The sequence below is a fragment of the Rhea americana genome, unplaced genomic scaffold, assembly GCF_003343005.1.
Source record: "Rhea americana isolate MKP2758 unplaced genomic scaffold, rheAme1 scaffold_7, whole genome shotgun sequence".
In the NCBI taxonomy this organism is placed as follows: domain Eukaryota; kingdom Metazoa; phylum Chordata; class Aves; order Rheiformes; family Rheidae; genus Rhea; species Rhea americana.
Genome location: NW_028186867.1, coordinates 10,359,126 through 10,379,983, shown reverse-complemented (window position 1 = coordinate 10,379,983; position 20,858 = coordinate 10,359,126). Strand labels below are relative to the sequence as shown.

At 40.8% G+C, this 20,858-nt stretch overlaps 2 protein-coding genes across 3 annotated transcripts; one reads left to right on the top strand and one right to left on the bottom strand.

The window, feature by feature from the left end:
- Positions 1-87: 87 nt before the first annotated feature.
- Positions 88-4,349, top strand: MITD1 (microtubule interacting and trafficking domain containing 1). 2 transcript variants are annotated; one of them, XM_085321444.1, is made up of 7 exons: positions 88-273; positions 397-498; positions 627-763; positions 853-939; positions 1,627-1,742; positions 2,125-2,185; positions 2,273-4,349. In XM_085321444.1, exons 1-7 carry the CDS (start codon positions 120-122, stop codon positions 2,366-2,368), a joined length of 753 nt encoding a protein of 250 aa, XP_085177570.1. In that variant the 5' UTR covers positions 88-119; the 3' UTR covers positions 2,369-4,349. The 2 variants fall into 2 exon arrangements, with proteins under 2 accessions (XP_085177570.1, XP_085177571.1); XM_085321445.1 differs by lacking the exon at positions 853-939.
- A 1,640-nt stretch (positions 4,350-5,989) lies between these two features.
- On the bottom strand, positions 5,990-7,843 carry LIPT1 (lipoyltransferase 1). Its single transcript, XM_085321510.1, has one exon. The coding sequence runs from the start codon at positions 7,206-7,208 to the stop codon at positions 6,075-6,077; it is 1,134 nt and encodes a 377-aa protein (XP_085177636.1). The 5' UTR covers positions 7,209-7,843; the 3' UTR covers positions 5,990-6,074.
- Positions 7,844-20,858: the final 13,015 nt, after the last annotated feature.

Below are 20,858 nucleotides of genomic sequence, written 5' to 3'. Positions count from 1 at the left end.
ATGCGCAGGCGGGCGGCCGGCGCGCAGCGCCCCCGCGCGGCGCCGGCGCTGCCGTTGGCGCTGCCGTTGGCGCTGCCGTTGGCGCTGCCGTTGGCGCTGCCGTTGGCGCCGCGGCGCCCATGTCGCGGGCCGGGGGCGATGCTGCCGCCGCGCTGGAGCGCGCCGGGGCGGAAACAGTGAGGCGGGCGGTGGAGCTGGACCTGGCCTCCCGCTTCCAGGAGTCGCTGGTGTGCTACCAGGAGGGCATCGACCTGCTGCTGCAGGTGGTGAAAGGTACCACGCGGGGCTGGGGGAAGGCAGAACGTGCGGGTTTCGCCTGGAGGGTGAACGCTGGGAAGAGCTCAGTTCTCTGCGTTTCTCCCCGGGAGAGTTTGCCTAAATGTTTGTGTCTCACAGCTACGAAAGATGAGGTGAAAAAGCATCATTACCGGCAGAAAATATCGGAGTACATGACCCGAGCTGAAGATATTAAAAAATATGTTGAAAAAGAGAAGCAAGGTATRCAGCTGTGATTTACCTGTTTGGATGTATATACCTGTGTGTACATAAATGCTTTATGAGCAAGATGGTTGACATAGGAGTTACATGGTGATGTTTACTGAAAAAGAGACTTCTTTTTTTTTTAGATGGCAAATACCATAAGCAAATTAAGATAGATGAAAATGCAACAGGTTTCAGCTATGAAAAACTTTTCCAAGAGTACCTTAATGAGATTGTTACTGAAGTTTGGGTGGAGGACCCTTACATTAGGCATGTTCATCAGGTAAGTAGATACATGGTGTAACTTACAGATAAATTTTGTTATTGCTAACAAAATTCCAATATTTACTGCGTAAAATGTAACTTTTACAGTTGTATAACTTCCTACGGTTCTGTGAGATGCTAGTTAAAGGGCCCTGCAAAGTGAAAACAATTCACCTCCTCACTTCCTATGATGAAGTAAGTGTCTCATTTTGTTTTCTATTTCTCCAGGCCCAGGAGATACTGTGCACATATATGTATGTGTACAAGCACACACACACACACACACATATATATATATAGACATTTTTGTATAATTTTAAATTCTTACATACTACTATTTGCTAGACTGAGGCGCTGATCTCTTCAGAAGGAAACAAAATTAAGAGAAAAAATAGATAACYGAACATAAATCATTTAATAAATCTAGGTGGTTTTGCTAACTCTAACAGATCCTTTTTAAGAAGGATGCTAAATGGAAAAATATTTTTGTGAAAGTGTTGTGAAAAATATCATCAAAACCATCACATCTATAGAGACATATTTATTCTCCCAGCACCTGTATATGGTTGTCATTTTAGAGGCTTTGATGAGCTAAAACCTTTCTAATGTCACTGCATTTCTTTTGACTCAARTAGTAACATGTATCTACTTCAGGGGAACTGGGAGTAAGCTCTTCCTCCACATCCCTTACTAAGTCTGCTTGTAATCTGCTGTTTATCCTATCCACAGAAACATCAATCTGCCCTTGTCCAAGTGAGTCTTTTGGGGTTTAAATTATTAAAACTGTTTCATTGGTGAGTTAAGAAAGAGGTGACCGCATGTAGTATGTATGGTGAAAATAGTAGTTTTGGTGAAAAAAATTAATTATTTTTACTTTAACAGGGCAATGGAAAGGCTCAACAGATAAGTGGCTTGGAAGAAATAAAACAATCATTGAGGAACCATGGAGTAACACTGAACATCTCTTTTTCATCTTCAATTCATGATCGAGAAATAAGGTGGGTGATAAATCAGTGAATGACAATTATTTAAAATCAAACAATATATTGTTTGATTAAAATCAAACAAAATATTGTTGACAATATTTTGTACTGGAGACAATTTGTAATCACAGTTGTAGTTTAAAAAGCGGAAGGCAATGACCCTYACTGAGTAAAGTCAGCTAGTCATCATGCTATGTGTTCTAACTGTGAACAYAATATTGGGTGTCTATTTTAGAATAATGTGTTGCATGTTTCATACAGATAACAGTTACAGGAGGAAGTAACTGTGATTAAAACAGGGAACTTGTTTGCCTTGTAGGTATAACTATTTTTTTATTAAACATATTTGTGATTTTCAGATTTGCAAAGGTGAGCTAATGTGCATTTTTTTAAATAGATTCGACAGTGGATGGATGATCAAGATTGGAAGGGGACTTGATTATTTTAAGAAACCACAGGTAAGAATACTTTGACCTCTTTAGATCACTTATTCTGTAAAATACCTCATTCTGTGTTATTTGTATTAATTCTGATAATCTCTATAGGGTCGTTTCAGCATTGGATACTGTGACTTTGATTTGCGGCCTTGTCATGAAACCACAGTGGACGTCTTTCATACAAAACATACAAAGAAAACATGATCACTACTTTTAATGAGTGTTTTTAACAGTACAAAGATGTAAGACTGTAAGGTACTACTTGAATCCAGCTCTCCACCATCAGAAGCAACTCCATAATACCTACTTAGTCTAGCACTGGTATTTTTAAGAATATTTGAGCCTTTTCCAGTCTGAGGAATTACAGTTGTACAATTCCCAGTGTACATAGTTCTTCCATAATCRTAACAAATATAATCCATGTCTAAATTTGAGCTTACAGGGAAGCAGTTTTGTAACAGACCTTTAATACAGTCTCTCAAAGGCCTTTTTTTAATTATGATTTCTATTTTTACTATTAATTTTGTTTCAATTATGCAAATTTAGGGGCTTATTTCTTCTTTTCTTTAATTGCCCACCTCATAAACATATGAGGCTGAGCTRTAACTTCACCTCCTCTCTCTTAAGCAGCCTTTTTCTTTAATTCCTGTATTCTAGTCATGACTATAGTTCTCCTGTGCTTTGGTTGATCCTGTAATATTGGATTTCACACACTACCGGGAATCCCAACTCTGACATTCTATTGTCAGAATTTTGCATACAGATATTGTAGTGTTCAGTATACAACCACTTTAGAGTCTTTTTGTGCATCTCCACATGACAGACTTTCAGCTGAAAAGAGTACAAACAATACACTGACTGTACTGTTTTTCCCTCTTGTTCCTGTATGTTTGTTCCATGCTGCAGTGTCATCTACCTTATTTCCATCCTTCACTTCAGACATGGAGAGATTGTATCATCCTCTCCCAGTCTTTTTTCCTGAGTTTCAAGTGTAAAGTTTGTCCTGCTAATCATGCCAATCTCAATTGCAATAAGCTATTTGCCTGCTACTAAGATAGTTCCCTTAAAAACAAAATTTTAATTAAAAATAAGAGGTTTTTTAAATTTTTTGAATCCAAAAGTCAGATACTCTGAAACTTCCTTGTCAATGAAGATCCTGAACAATATGCTAATTGAAAGACAAAAAACTTTTCTTATGTTCACTTCATCCTCTAGAAACAAGAAGGTGTCATCCAAGCTGCTACCTTTCTCACYTGATATGAGGTTTCTTCATCGTTGTTAGGAAGAATCCAGCAAAGTGGCATATTTTGACATGGAAAACAGACAGTAACATCTTCCAGGTCTTTTCAGCTCCAGGTCTGACAGGTGCCTTATGCTTTCTCCATCTTGTAATCTATTCTAGTAGACAGCCCCTGTGATATGGTCCTGTACRAGTACAATGGAGAGGCAACCCTGGTGCTCCCTCTTTTGCCTGTTCATCACCAGAACTTTTGATATCTCTGTGCTTCCCTTTCCTGATGGCTGATGAATTCCTTTATCTGTTCCTTTTGAACTCGTTTCATTCTTCCTTCAGCTCCTGTAGGCGAATGCTGCTATTCTTTTAGTGCTACCTCTAACACAACTAATCTATTCCTCAGCTATCAAGAAGCAGCAGAGCTGGCCTTTGCCTTGTTCKCTGGGGCACAGTTTGCCAGTGGTCTACCATCCTTATCCTTTTGCATAATAATGTCTCAGCCTTACAGTGTTATGTCTTTTTTTCCTCCTCTATAATATTGTCAGACCTCYGTTTGAAGGCCATAATTGTTTTCATTTGCATTTCTAGTCTCTTGATCATTTGTAGAATTTGTATCAGGCAATATTTTATTAACCTTTTCTACCAGAAATAGTCTGTGCAGAACCACCTCTGTCTGGCTATTTTCTATGTTAGTGCCATGCTTGGAGTTTTCTCTATTGTTGCTGTATGTTCATTATCCTTACCAAGATGAGGAGGAGAGGGAATAAAAAAAATACTGTATGTACCATGGAAGCTGTTTACTAGCAATCTGTCCCTCTAACCATCCCAGAGAAATTCTGCAGCTTGGTGCTGTGATACTAGTTTTCCAGTCACTGTCATGAGTTTCATTCAGTTGTGTATAATGTATACTTATTTTTTAATGTGAATAAAGGCTATTTTTTATTATTTGTAGTTTTGGTCATCTGTTTAAATACTTTCCTGTGCTACATAGGGCAGCATCTGGAAGCTGGGTAATGCATCATAGATCAGCCATTTATGAGAGAAGGTTCATTGTGAATACAGATACAGTAGGCCTCCCAAATGTGAAGCTTTAAATGTTTTCATTCTCAAGCATACAGGTGCTAAATAAAAAGTCACCTTAAATATTTTAGATCAATTTAAAATTTTTGTACTTAAGTGGAAATAGTATACTGTGATTCATTTATGTAGCTAAGGCTACTCATTTCCTTGCAGGTCTGGCGGAGATGCAGTATCTGCATAGCTGGCACTGCACTGCGATTTTTATTTCTAAGCCCTTCATCCTTGAATGTTCCTTTCATTATCAATAGGAACACTGTGTATAAAGAGGAATAGACATCGATGAAAATAAAATCAATTACCATGGTCTGCATTTTATCAGAGCAATCTAAGGGCACAGTTTCATGGTTAGTTTACCAATTTCAGGCTATGTTCTTTTGTGCTGCCACTTGCACTCATGTGGTCAGGTTGTCACCTGGAATCTGCAGCCAGGGCTGTGTCTCATGGCACCACCATGTGTGGAGCTCAGCTTAAACCACCTTCCCAACTGGAGTCAACTGAATGTCATTCATTGCCCCACTGACTGAGCTGCTTAGCTAAAGGTAAATTGCTTCTACCATACAATTTCCTGCTGCTGGGAGCTGGTCAGCCAGCCATCTTTTAAAGATGACTGTGAAATCAATCTTGAACACTTCTTTCATAAATCACTTTATATTAAACTTTTTATTTAACAAAAAACTGTCACTTTCAGTTTACTGTTGCCTTCCAGTAGCAAATTATCTCCTAGGAGTAACACCAGGAACCTGTTTCTCCTAGGTCTCTGTGTATTTGCTAACATTTAAGCTGAAYTTGTTCTGATAGCAATACCTATCGCGGCTGCTACTGCAGCTTTGAGCTAGGCATTGCAGGTACAAAGGAGGTGCCTACAGCCTGCATTCCAGTTGGCCTCTCCTGCCCTCATCATGTAACCCCCATGCTGAAACTCCTTATCTTTCCCTTCTTCTGCACATGCATGGACAAAGCCCTCACCCAAGAGAAACTTGGGCACTGACTGATTCACTGCACAGCTGTGAGCATTACTTGTACAATAGGGCACTGGAGGGGGGGGAGGGTGACAGGAGCAGTGCAAAAAAGATCTTTAAACCAGAAACTGAGGGAACCACCCTCTCCACACAGTGAATAAAGCCTCATGCCAGGAGCTGAGACACTTTGAGTAGCCTTTGAGCTATTTATCTGCAGGGAGGTGGGAATATAGGCTAAGAATCCAGCGCAGTACCACAGTGGCAGTTTTCCCTCTGCTCTGTCTTGTCTCCATGAGTCATTTGTTACCTTCTTTGCTGTAGAGCCAACTGGGGGTCTCCTACCCCTTTGCCTGGCTTAAGCAGTGATGATTTGTCTGTTGGGATGGAGTGATACAAGGCTGCAGCCTGTAACAACAATTTACGCTCTACAGTTTGGGAACCTTGCATGCAGGCAGCCTGAGATCTAGTTTTTTACCCTGACTAGTAAGTAACAGTAAACAAAAGCACTAGATTAAACAACATTAGTGATAAATGGGAGAAAAGAAGTTCAGATTCCACAAATTAATGTTTTAATTTCATTTTCAATAAATTAACTGAAAAAGCAGCAGAGATTTGACTTGTATTTTCAAAGTAAAAGTCACATTAACATTCTCATGTTCTCACATAAGAGATTCCACTTGTTATGCAACTCATCTTCTTGTGGACATGTTCTTAGTAACGTGCTTGCTAGTGTAGTGATTTCATTTGGGCWAAACTTACTGCCAGTGAGGTTCTTCACTAGTTCATTGCACAATGCTGGTGGCAGCCACTGCTCTGGTACATCAATGTTACAGACTTCGATTCTTCCATGCTTTACATCCATATCTACTTTAACTGCAAGAACAGAATCTTTATAGACTACATTAAAATACGTGCTAATACTAAACTTTGGTGTCTTTCCATACACCCATTCCCAGGTTTGTAGTTCTTTAGTTTTATTATTAATTCCAGGAAGCACAGTCTCATCAGCTGGGTTTATTAAGGTGATGTGATGATCTATTTGATGTCGCATAGCGTATTCTTCAGCAATAGCCCCTAAAAGCATCTCACAAGTTAAAGTAGGATCCTCTTCAAAGAGATTTTTCACTGAGGAAGGCACACTAGGAGTGGCATTGCTTTTTAGCCCTTTATAAGGACTCTTTAGCACAGAAGATAAAACAAATTTATCTGCATTACAGAGTAAGGTACAGTGGTGATAAGCAGTTGTCCTTCCCAGCTTTGCAGCAGTACCTGAGATTTTGTAATGTCTATCTAGCAAGATGTCATATCTATCTGTGACATGTACATCTAACTGGGGGCGCAGGGCTTTCAGTGCCTTCACAACTAGTTTCAGATTTTCCATTCGTTCATATTTTTTTCTGGTTGTAAAGAAAGTCAGATTGATATTCCCTAAATCATGGTAAACTGTCCCTCCTCCGCTTCTTCTCCTGGCTAGTTTTATACTATTTTGCCTCATGAGCTGAAGGTTGCATTCCTGCCAGGGGTTCTGATGTCTCCCTATTACCACAGCAGGAGAGTTTCTCCAAATGAAAAGGACCTGCTGATTCTCCAAGTTCATGTGGTCATGGATCCAGTCTTCCACAGCTAGATTTTGGTAAACATCATTAGAAACAGACTGGAGAATGAGCCCTCTGTTGCTCGTGCCTTTGAAGCCAGCCTTTGGAGTCCTGAGAACGCAAGACAACTGAAAGCAGTTCTTCAGCGATGATTGCGCTACCATGTTTTTAATCATAGCACAGCAGATGTGAGGAACGCTGGGTCTGGTAAAGCTGAATGTAGCAAGTGCATGGTCTGCTTTTGTGCCAGAAATGAATCACTAGCGGCAGTCAGGACGGAGGCATGCTCCTCCCGAAGCAGCAACGCTCCTGAACTAAAGGGAGGTACAAGGCGAGCTTCTCCTTTTGAAGCCGATGCTGCTGTTCCAACCCAGACGCGTGCTCAACGTCAAAGCCGTGCTTGTCGGAGCAGCTTTCCCTTGCAGCCCATCCTTGGTGCCTACAAGGCCAAGAGAAGGCAGGGAATGAAATTGTATTTTCCCCTCACGCAATATGTATTTGTTAATAGATTTTAATGTATGGGTATTGCGTTGTTTTCATTAGTACAGCTTTAGTAACGCTTTTTTATCGACCTGATTAAAGCAGTAGAAGGGAGCACCAGCCTGCGGCATGCCCCGAGGCCGCCGGCCGCCGTCCCGGGGCCGGCACAGGCCTCCCGGCGGTCGGTGCCTCCGCGACTGGGCGCGGCGCGGCGCGCGCGTGGGGCGCGAACCGCTACTCACGCGGGGGAGGGGGCGGGGGCGACACGCGGGCGCGAGCGGGTCCCCTGGAGCCGGCGGCGGCTCCTCCGCGCCGGGCGCGCTCCCGAACGGCTTCCGGGTTGCCGCGGCCGCGCGCGCGGGGCCGGACGGCAGGAACAGCGCGTGACGCGGTTGCGGCGGGGCGCGGAGCGGGGTGGGGAGGAAGCGCCGCCTCTCCCCCGCCTCCCCTCGGGGCTAGAGGCGGTTTCCGCCGTAGCGAGGGCGGAAAGTAAGACCTGCGAGGAACGCAGGATGGGGAGAGGGAAACAAGACTGTTTCTGTTGCTCCTTTTTTTGTGGAAGTTCAGATTCGCCGGATGGCACACGGGTGAATGAACCGCACCTGAACGTGTTGCATATGTACATCCTTGTTTTTGGCACGTGTTCCCTTCTGACCCATTGTGGTGAGGCAGACTTACAGGGATGTTGGTCTAATAGTTTTACCGGCGCTTTTAACAAAGTCACACAGTTAAACTGTAAGAAATACGCTCTAGCCACATGAGGTCCAGGGTACTATTTATGGACTCAGATTAGATGGGATTTGGACTAGTTCATGCTAAAGTCCAAAGAGTGTGGGTATCTTATGGATAAAATCTATCAGATCCACAGTGGGCTTCCGTGCATTGATACCTCTTCTGGATACGTCTCTTAARTGTCAGAGATGGGTAAGTCCCCAAGTTACTCTTCCCCAATTAGAGTAAAATTAGGACACACAGCTCCAACCAAAACATGGAAGTAATAAGCATCATGATGTGAACTTTCTCTGTAGCAAGAGAATCATTAATGCTAGAGTTGCTATCAGGAGCTTGAATCTGTGAATAGAGATGTCCWGTTCAATATCAGGATGGGTCTTCAGTGCCAGAAAACAGCAGTTAAAAGGAAGGCGCCAGGGCAGCAAACAGGCCAAGAGGTGAACAGCTGCATGTCAGCCTACCGGCAGGATCGTGATGTCTTGGTGTGCGCGTGGTGGTTAGTGGGAGAAACAGGCACTGAAAAGTGGTTGATTGCATGTGGGCCCCAGCACTCGGCATAGGGTATTACATTAAAGAAGAAAAAAAGTTGGTAACTRTTTTAAGCACTTCACAATGGGCATAACTTGTCACTAAATTAGGCTGGTGACAACTTAACTTTACACTGGGGTAATAATGCATAGGATAAAATGCACTTGGACGTTGTTCATAATACCTTCATTTTAGTGTTCCAAATAATTGGGAAATCAATATTTGATGCAGGTGGCAGAATGCAAAAATCTTTTCACACTGGATCTTTTCACACTATCAGAGGAAGTGAAATGCATCTTACTGTACTTCTGATGTAAGTAAAAAATAAAATGCTAGTGCATTTGTTTACATTTTGGCACTTAACTCTTGGAAATTTGCAATATGTTGTTTTCCATTTTGCCACAAGGTGTCACTAAAAAGCGTACTGTCAGCTGTCATATTCCTTGTTTCTCAATTTGAGAACTGTGGGCTTAAGCCAGGGAATTCTTKCACTTAATTAGAATCAGAAATTGCTAAAAATGTAAAGTGTGCAGAATACTAGATGGACAGTTAAAAACGTTCTGGATCTGTTTCTCATATGCTGCAGGACAAAATACACATACATTAACAAATACTGTTCCTGAAAAGTGGCTATTGTTGAAGACAAACCCAGCAAACTGGTTAGCAATAAACAGAAAGTATATTTTTATGAACAGAAACAGAACGTGTATAATGAAAGAATAAATCTCCATGCTTGAGTTTTTAATCTTTAAGAAGAATATTTTAGTTCAGAATATTAACCGAATACCTTAAAATAAACGATGAGAAGTTAACGTAGGATGCTGTAGGAATTTAATGTATGTGGTAATAACATGTTGCCAGAGAACTACATAATAGGAAACCTTTATCAATGTTAAAATGGCATTATAGATTACCAAATAATAGGTCTTGAAATAGYCTATTAGATTATATTATTAGACTTATTAGTTTGGTGCATAAAAAGCAACACAACTGTTTTGCTAATAGCATTAGCCAGCGTTAATGTTTACAAGAGAATTCACCATATATCTAAGAAAAATACCACAAAAATACCAAACAAAACTAAACATCTACAATTTCACTCCTAAAATCATTTTTAATGTGGGAGAGTTCGGGAAAGGTTATGAAAACCTGAAATGCAATCCTTCTTTCAGAGATTAATATTAGATAATGCAGAGTCTTCTGCTGACAATTTCCACTGTACCAAGGTCAGAAAGTAAGATCTGTAAGGAACGCAGGATGGGGAGATGAAAAAACAACTGTTTCTGTTGCTCTTTTTCTGGRAGTTCAAAATCTTCCAATTTCTTCCCTTTCTTTGGTTGGAGGTCRTATTTCAAAGGTATTACTAACCCTTATTCTCCAAAAATGTATGAGCTCTTTCTGTGAATACATTGTGATGGCAGCTTGCCAAAAAGTCATTTACCAGGCGCTGTTTCCAGAATGTAAAACCTGTGCTAATGCCTAATAAGGAAGTTCTAGCCTTGCAGCTCAACTTTGACACTAAGGTAGTCTCTTTCAAGGACTCTGATGTTTATATCCATGCCAGACAGGAGCCAGTAATAGGAGTTACAGAATTCAAGCAGCTTCCTTACCCTTGTCACTTCACTTTCTTTAAAGGCATCAGAGCCAACTCATTCCTGTCTGCACTATTTCAAGAAGAGATATGCTAGAGGTCCTGTAAAGTAGAACTTCAATCTTGGGGTATAAGAAAACATAGGAAATGATTTCTTTCATAAGATTTTGTTAATGGAATAAAGAAAAACATAATTAGTCCTGTAATGTCTCAACTTTTCAATGTTTGTAAACTAGTATTAGCACCAAGTATCCTGAAAAACAGGAATGAGCTCAGTCTGAGATTTTATCATATGTTCATTGCTAACATTTGACATCATGAAATAGGTATAAAGTTAAAGATGACAATAGTTTATTCTACACCACACAACCTGTATATAAATCTTAAAACATATACGTGAATTAGATAGATTTTGGAGATAAGATTTATTTAAAGGAAGGCTGTTTTCACAAGATTAAAGTCTTTCTTATCTAACGCTCTTCTGTTCTTCCCAAATCCGAGTGATTGTAAGTCCACTGCTAAGTTTTAATCTGTAAGATGTCTGCTTGGAAATTGCTAAGGAAAAATATTAAGCACATACCCTACTATGGTTTTATTGCACAAGTGTGCTATATATCRAAAAGTGATTTTACTTTCATGTAACTGCTTAAAAAGATAGACCTGATTACAGTAGAGGTATTCAGTTGACCTATCTGTGTTTGACAATCACTATCTTCCTCAGGTGATCACCTGGACAGTTTTAGGATGCCAGTCTTCTCTCAACAGGGCTGAACTGACAAGGCACGGCTGCTTGGTTTTCTCTTTGAAATCTTCTAATTTGTCAGCTGTGTTCATGCTGCCTTACAGTGTCTYTCTTTGAGACTTTTGGATTCAGCAGGAGTGAGGCCTATGCTGCAGCTGTGCAAATGTGYCCAGGCAAGTTTGATTAAAACTAGTTAAGGATGATTTAAAATGAAAGAATTCCTCTCAAACCAGCAGTGAGAAATAGTAGGTATTTGTATACRTCCGAGCATGCAAATCTGTGGTATTCGCCCAAGTCTCCACCTCTGTTTACAAATAACTATGAAGAATGGGACTGTTTTTTTGAGTGAGTTCTTTTCTTGTCTGTGRAGGTCTGTAGAATAAAGGTTTGGCTTAGCTCCCCCTCTCAACAAAATAGCTWTATGAAAAGATACAGTAGCAAGTAGTCACTCAACAATAATTCATCTGTAAAACTGAAAATAAATCTGAACACGTTTTCTTGAATTTATTAAGGTTTATTTAGGAAATATGTCATTAATCAGAAACCTGATTTCTTAAAGTTTACTTTTGATAGATAAGACTTACTCAAAAACCCTGTCAAGATAAAACATAGAAAGAAAAATCATTAATATTTATATGAAGTCCTTATTAATAAATATTCATAAATATTTATATTGGGCTTAATGGCAACAAGGTTTTACTCTGATAATTTCATACAGGATTTTACACTGCATGTGTTCTTACACTTTTTGCCCCCCGAGTTTTGTATGATTTTTTAAATTTCTTATCTCTCATTTAGTTTTGCCTCTAGCATTTCAGTCACATGGAACTGTAAGGACAACTAGTATGACCATCTTTGAAARCAAGACTAAAGAGAATAAAAATACACAGGTTACATGCTTGCTACACAAAGCTATTTAGATATGCCACTGTGTTTACTTTGTCGGAAATTAGATGTCCATCACAACCATTTGGCTTCTCTCCTGCAGCAAACCTAGCTCAGGGAAACTGAACAGCCTTAGTGGGGAGGTTAGTGAGAATTTAATGTTATGGATAGCTCTTCCTGCAAGTGGCGAATGCCAAGTATAGAGAACTAACTCAGGGTTTCAAAACTCACCATGTTAGTCTAGGCTTTTTCACTGTGCTGTGGTGAGGAAAACTATGCACTTCTCTCCATAGCTGCGCTCTCTGCAGAGAACTTCCTCACTGCTGAGACCGTGGGGAGACAAGGAAATGTCTGCTTGTGCAAAGGGGCCCAGGTTCTTCACAGGGAGGAGAGGAGGATGGTCTTCAGAGACACACGGATGCTTCTCCTCCCTTCTCACCCAATGCATACAAGGTAGTGGGGCAAACCAGAAGACCCACAGATTGCTTCACGCTGCTTTCCCCTCTTCCGCACCCTTCCACTGTGTCTTGCCCCTTTTCTACACGCCCCTTCCCTCCTCCTCCCCACTCGGTCGAAGCGGTGCTCTCCCCGTTACTTTGGGAATGAGCCCGTAAGGCTTCCCTCGGGGCGGAGCAGGCGGCACCGGCTGCTGCCCCGGGGGGGGGTCCGTTAACGGAGCAGCGCGCGCACCCGCGCGCAGGGCAGCGGCGGGGGGGGGAGCAGGGTGACAGAACGCCGGCACGCGCGGCCGCYGGGGGCGGGCGGGCGAGCAGGAGCCGTTGGGCGAGCGCGCGGCAGCCCGCGCCGGGGGACGCGACCGTTGGGGAGCCACGCCCTTCCCTCCTCTCCCCCGCCCCCCGCCTCGCCCGTGGCCACGGGGACGGGCCCGCGCGGCGGGTGAGTGCTCGGGGCCGGCGGGGCGGGGCGGTGAGAGCCGCGGGTGTCGCAGCCGCGGTCGGGCACCCCGAGGGGCTACAAAGTCGGGACGAAAGGCTCAGAGTGTAGTTTATATGGCAGCGAAGTGGAACCCGCCTCAGAGCCAAGGGATCTTAACTGCTGTGGTGATAGTTTGAACTGCCAAGTAACAGGCAAGGGCTCTAGGAGGAGGGTTGGGGGGGGGGTTGTTTGTTTTCTTAGAGATGCAGTTAGGTTGGTTTTCAGATAATCACACTTCTTTTTTTTTTAGTGTCTGTTTGATATTCAGTTGTAGGTATTTAATGTATACTGCCTGTGCGTACTCAGTGTCRTACTGGTAAAATGCATACTTTTCAATGAAAAATCAGAATTCACTGGTCTTGAGTAAAAATCACACACTTACCATATTGCTACATATATTATTTTTAAGTATATACATACACACATAGTTTGTTTTTAAATGAAATAGTATGTTTTGCAATATAGAAGCAGCATTCTTTAAGGGCATTGTGAAAACTGTTGTTTTTACAAGATCAACCAGGTTCACTTTGAAGTGTATACTAGTACTCTGAGGAGCAAACAGGAGAAGTTAGAGGTCAACATGCAGTTACAACACTATGATCTCACTGGGCTCACAGAGATGTAGTGGGATAGCTCACATAACTGAAGGGCTGCAATGGTTGGAAACAGGCTTGTTAGGAAGGATGGGCTGGGACAGCAAGGAGAAGGAGTTGTCCTTTATTGGAAACAGCAGCTGGATTGCATGGAGCTCTGCCTAGGGATGGCTGATGAGCCAGTTGAGAGTTTACTGGTGAGGATTAGCAGACAGATGGGCGATGTTGTGGGTGTCTGCCACAGACCACCTGATCAGGAAGAAGTAGATGAGACTCTTCAGACACTGGAGGAAGCCTCATGTTCACAGGCCATAGGGGACTTTAACCACCCTGCTGTCTGCTGGAGGGACTACACAGCAGGGCACAAGCGATTCAGGAGGTTTCTGGAGAGCATTGATGACAACTTCCTGACACGTTCCTCCTGATCCAGGAGTTGGTGAAGGGAGGTGCTTTGTTGGACCTGATATTTACAAACAAGGAAGAACCAGTTGGAGATGGAGGTTGGGGGCAGCTTTGTCTACAGTGACCATAAGATGAAGTTCAGCATCATGAGAGGAGGGAGCAAGGCCAAAAGAATCACAACCCTAGACTTCAGGAAAGAAGACTTTGGCTTGTTTAGGGATCTGCTTGGAAGAATTCAATGACAGACTATCCTGGAGACAAGAGAAGTCCAGGAGAGCTGGTTGATTTTCAGAGATCTCTTTCTCCAAACTCAAGAATCATCCATCCCAATGAAGAAGAAATCAAGCAAAAGTAGCAACAGGGCTGCATGGACGAATGAGGAGATCCCAAAAAAACGCAGAGATACAGGAGTTGGAAGCAGGATCAGAGAGCCCAGGAGGAATACAGGCACACTGAGCATGCAAGGATGCGGTTAGGAAAGCCAAAGTCCATTTGGAGTTGAGTCTGATGAGGGCCATGAAGGATAACAGGGAAGGCTTCTATGGGTATATCAGCAGCAAAAGGAAGACAAGGGAAAACGTGAGCCCACTGTTGAATGAGGTAGAAGACCTCGTGACAAAGGACAAAAAAGCCTGAGGTACTCAATGCCTTCTTTGCCTTAGTATTTACTGGTAAGATCTGCATTCAAGAATCCTTTGTCCTTGAGACCACTGGGAAATCCTGGAGCAAGGAGGACTTGCCCTTAGAGGAGGAGGATCAGGTTAGGGAACATTTAAACAACCTGAATGTTCACAAGTGCAAGAGATGTGATAGGATGCACCTGCAAGTGCTGAGGGAGCTGGCCAATGTCATTGCAAGGCTGCTCTTGATTATCTTTGACAAATCACAGCAATTGGTGAGGTTCCTAAGAACCAGAAGAAAGCACATATCACTCTTGCCTGCAGGAAAGAGGATCCAGGGAACTAAAACTGGTCAGTCCCACTCTGATCCTTGGAAAGGTGATAGAGCAAATCTTCCTGGAAACCATTTTGAAACATATTAAGGACAAAAGATGATTGGGAGAAATCAGCAGGGATTTATGAAGGGGAAATCATGTTTGACCAACCCGATAGTCTTCTAAAATTGTCTGGGTTGATGGATGAGGGGAGAGCAGTGGATGTTGTTTACCTTGACTTCAGTAGGGGTTTTAACACAGTCTCCTATAACATCCTCATAGACACTGATGAGGTACGAGCTTGGTAGATGGCTAGTGAGGTGGACTGAAAACTAGTTGAACTGCTGGGATTGGCTCTGAGGGTTGTGATCCAGCGAGGCCAGTCGCTAATTGTGTGCTACGGGGGTCAATACTGGAGCCAGTACCATTTAACATTTTCATTAATTACATGGATGACAGGATGAAGTGTGCACTCAGCTAAGTTATCAGATTATACAAAACTGGGAGAAGGGTTGACATGCCGGGTGGGTGTGGAGACCCTGGCAGGTGTCTCATGTTGTTCAACAAAGGGAAAGGCCAAGTTTTGCATCTGGAGAGGAATAACCCCATGCACCAGTGCATGCTAGGGGCAACCAGCTGGAAAATGGCTTTGCAGAGAAGGATTGGGGAGTCCCAGTGGAAAAGTTGAACGTGAGACAGCAATGTACCCTTGTGGCAAAGGCAGCCAACAGCATCTTGGGCTGTGTTGGGAAAAGTGTAGGCTGTAGGTTGAGGGACGTGGTCGTTTGCATCTATTCCGCACTGGTGAAACTACATCTGGAGTACTGTTGTCTGGGTCTCGGCTCCCCAGTACAAGAAGGACATGGACATACTGGAACAAGTTCATCAAAGGCCCATAAAGATAATTAAGGGACTAGAGTGTCTGTCATACAAAGAGAGGCTGAGAGTGGGACTGTTTGGCTTAGGGAAGAGAAGGCTCAGGGGGATCTCATCAATGCCTATAAATATGTATGTGATGGGAGGGTGTAAAGGACACCCTTCTTAGTGGTGCCCAGTGACAGGATGAAAGGCAGTGGGCACAAACTGAAACACATGAAATTCCACTTGAACAGAAAAAACCACTTCTTCACTGTGAGGGTGGTTGAACACTGAAACAGGTTTCCCAGAGAGGTTATGGGGTCCCCATCCCTGATAATATTCAAAACTCAATTTAATGTGGACTTGGGCAACCTGCTGTAGCTCACCCTTGCTTGAGCAGGGAGGTTGGATCAAATGATACCCAGATGTCACAGCCTTGCTTACTGCTTTGATTCTATATTGATGTGTATGTTCAGTCTCTGTTGTAAGTGATTTGAATTAAATAAATGAATGGTTCAGCTGTGGGGTTTTTTTTTAAGTACAAAATTGCCAAAACACTGAAAGTAATTACACTGTTTTTATACTTTCAAAGGTAACAATAAAAGAAGATAATTTGGGTTTAGGAGAGCTAGTTTCTGAAAGTGAAAAATCTTCTAAATTAGAATGCTGGATTAAGAATAAAGAAAACACAATCCATAAATGGAATTTGAAGCTTCTGTTTTACTTTTCTGCTTTAAAATTTTAGTCTGAATTCTGAAAATACTGTGCTTTTGAATACTGTAAAAGTCTGCGCTCTACATGGTGCAGGGGATGCCAATTCCAAAATCAAAAATACCTCTTTATGAATTGCTTATTTATATTGAGGAAGCTACAGTTGAGATGCTATTGCTGTACTCACTGTGTCAGAATGGAAGGAGGAGGAAAGGAGTATCATAAATGATTAATTCCAGAAATACTTAGAGCCCCAAAACAACTGTGGGTACTATATCGGTCCAGAAAAGTTACTAACTTAATTCTTCCGGTCATGTTAAAAAGCCTGTTGTAAGGGTCATTTAGTGTTATGTGAAACTTAATGAAGTCTTAATATTAAGTTTCATCTTGTTGGGGTACCACAATTCAGAGGATGGTGGCTAAATGTGTTAAGTGTTTAGTTAAATTCACTTTATGGCAAGCATAAAAATAGTTTTAGAAAGTATAGATATTATCATGTCTTTCAAAGTTCTGTTGCTATGAATAAAAATAGTATTTTGAGGGAATGTTGTCTGTGAATCTGAGTCCTTAATGCTCAGTGAGATGCTGAAGGTATTAAAAGCTTGCAATTTCTCTTTGATCTGTTCTGTTCCCTTTCTGGGTAGGTTAGAGAGATGTGTATAACTGCAGAAAGTTGTCAGCTCCTCTTTCAAGGATAGTAGGTTATTAGGATGGGGTTCACCTCATCTAATTTGATGCATCAGYAGTGATGATGTATATCCTAGAGATGTCTAATCTATCTTTATTGTCAGAGGAAAGAAATAGGTATTTCTATGGCATGATTCATTTTAGGATGTATGTCTGAAATGGATCATGTGAATCGCAAAGTTAAGCCAACTGAATCTTACTCCTAAAGAATGTTATCACATATGTTGGTGATTAAAAACTCCTTGAGGCTGATAGGCAGATTTAGTGACTGAGATTTGCTTCAGATGAGATTGGATGTGGTAGTGATATGACTCAACAAACCAGCTGCTATAGATTTCCTTGAAACTTTTGAATCTGAGTGTGGAGAAAAGCTGTTGTGATCATGCTGGTGATGATAAAAAAAACTTCTGTTGGTGGATAATTGAGTGTTCATATTCTCTTGTTAGATCTGTTGGCTCCTTTTTATACTCTGATGTCCGTGGCAGACTGGCTAAAATAGCTCTTTGTAGTAAAAAGCAGTCAAGGCATTTGCACTTGTGTGTTTAATAGTGTAGCACTCATGTACTTAGCATTTGTCCTGTCTCACTTTGGCTCTTTCATTCATACTGTAGGATTCACTCCAATGACCTAATTTTATCATAATTATTCTTAGAAAGTAGCCACAGAGCACTAAATTTTCTCTTCCTTTTCTGTTTCAAAGTGGTTGTGGAGTTGTGAGGAAGCATAGGTTGCAGTACTGGGAGTTGATGATAACTAGCTTCATATCCCTATCCTAATTCGGCTACCACTGTTTAACTCCTACCTGGAGTTTGAATGGAATTTGCACATGCAAAAAGGTTTCTGGCTGTATCTTCTATTTAAGAGGATAGTGGTACCTGGAAATAATTTTGCAAGTTATGTCCATGTGTCTTACTGATGCATATTTCCTCTATTTTTAGAAATAAATTACGTACTTTTGAGTCTTCTGCTGCTACTGAGTAAAATAGAAAAATAAAAAGGAATACTGGAAATGGTAGCATTCTCTTTCCAAGTTTATATTGCTAGAGCAGGCTATCATGAGCTAGAACAGAGTGCAAAGACATGGCAGGAGCAAAGGTTGTTTGTACTTCATGATTTTATTAGTTCTGAATCTTTTTGGATAGTATGGTGTTGGGTTTTGAATCTATAAAGACTTAAGTGATTTGTCATTTTGTCTGCTTAGATACTGCTTTGATCATACAGCACAATGAGCACAATTGTAATTAGTCAGGGTGCTCAAWTTAAAATTCCTGTTGGTATGTAGGAGAGGAAATTGCTAAGAGAGTTGCTGAACAGTTCTATGAAGAACCATCATTTTTTCAATAATCTAAATATGGTGACTCTGAGTATATGCCGGAACTTTTTTTGCTTATCTGAAAGTGAAGGGGAAAAATGATACAGGTTGCTTATATAGAGCAATTTTTTTTTGTTATAGTCAGTTATTTTAGGTTTGAGGATGCAGACCTGACTCAGACTTTGATTTTGTCATTTTAAATATTGTTTGTGTTTTAAATATTCAGATGCAGATAAAGAGAGGGATTTAGCTTCCCTGCCCTTCATAGCACTCCTCTTCCCACATCATGTAGTGCAGGCACTGCTGTAAACTTCCTCCAGTAACAGCAAAGCTGCATTCTCCCCAGTTTAGTAACTTAATAAGGAGGGGAGTTAAAAACCCAAAACACAGGAATACAGATTATCACTACTGCTCTTTGTGAATAATTTCTCTGTTATATTAAAACTACTTAGATTATCCATTTAGCCACTTCATATTTTCAAGTTTATAACTGCATTTGGTTAATAACTTCATAGCATTAGCGGGAACAAGTTTGATGGAAAAAAATTGCAATAAGAATTGATTCTTAATTTCTTTCACTGACTTAATTTGTTCGTGTACCTATTGAACAGAAGTGGCAAAATTTAATACTATGTCACATAATAGAGCCCACCCAGAAAGACTTTTTCGTGAAGCATCTTTCAAGTCTTCATGAATAATTCAAAATTTATTTTTGTTCACTGCTAGTAATACCTGAAGAAACAGTGTGATTATTGGAATGAATGAATCTCATGGAAAGCAATATTCAAAGACACTAAATTGTCATATGTTGCAATATGCAACAATAATGTTCAAATAATAGAGTTTTACAGAACACTATATCCAAATCTTGATTAAGCTGGGATCTTAGAAATCTGAGGACTCCGAAAACTGAAAAGTTGTATCAAGCAGTGATACTCCTATAAACTGAGATGTTCAAGATAAGTTAATAGTTGACAAAATAGTCAGCAACTTTTTGGTTTCTTAGAAAAGACCATATAATATTTTCAAAGACAAATTTGTTTCAAGGAAATTATTAATCTTACACTGATTAATTGGTGAATTAATATTAATTTGCATACTACACTTCCGCTGGCCTTTCTGCATATTTGAAGAATATGGACCCATGACATAGAGGATGATGAATGGCACTCCTAACATCTAAAAGAAATATAGTGAGTAAGGCTTTGAGAGATATTTCCTGTCCCAGTACTATCACAGAATAACTGTTCTGGCAGCCYAGCTTGAGAAAACAACTATCAGTCTGCAATATTTTAAATTACCTCATACCTGAGTCCAAAAAGGAGCATGTATTGTGTGTAGAGAGGACACCCAGGAAAGCTGCTAATCAAAGCCTAAAAAATTATGTTACTTAATTTTTTAGCATGAACATTAAGGATCTGATTCTTCAGTGTCTGGATCCCTTTGAAGTTAATCTATTCAAAATGATGCTAGCAGTGTACATATTTTTGATTTGTTAATACTGTATAGTGATTTTTTGCAGTGGGTAGAAAAAAAGTTACGTGTAYGTTGTTTTTTATTATGAAATAGTGCCTACAAATCCCTGAAGATGAAGTAAAATACTTTATTCCTTCTGGTCCCAGTAGATTGAAGATCCAAAGAAGAAAAACCAGGATGTAAGGTAATACGTCATGCAACTGCATGATAAGAAGGAGGTGGCTGAAAACTGGATAGTTTGACCTATAAAAATGACCATCTATGTAAGGAACTTGCTGTAACGACAAACTGTTTGAGCAGCTGGAAAAAGAAAAAGAACTGTTGTTGAATACTGCTGATAAGGAGCTTGAAGAAGCAAAGGTATCTATCATTAGAATTAATATTATGCCGTAGACCTTTTGGGCTGAATTTCTAATACTCATCTCTACTTTCAGGTATATTTTCTGGGATAAAGGAAAACTAGGTTCTGACCACTTTTTTCAAGTATAGAATGGTTGGAAAGAATGTAATTTCAGTGCTACTTACTTCTGGTTTTATGGGATAATGGAAAACTGCATTTTATGCACGTGCAATTACATGATTTAGTAGTAATATTCAGATGGAAGAAAGGATGTTCTTTTTTTTGCCATTAATGTAACTACATACTTACTTCTTTATCCCCTAGGCGTAGTTAAACTGTCTCCATTTTCAAGTTTCTTGGTAATACAGATCTGGGAAAGGGTATCCAATACTTCCCTTTTCATTCACTCACCTGAGAGTAACTCACCTGTTACTCTTTTTCCTGGACCTGGACTGTATCTAAAGACAAAAATCAAACTGATTCCCCTCTAGATTAAGTTTACTATTGCTAAGTAGCATATTTTCAGGCTAGCCAAACTAAAAAATACATCAAAATTTTTTCTTCAGAATAGAATAAATAAGCCAAAATGCTGGATTTGTGATAATGTTTATAAAAAAAT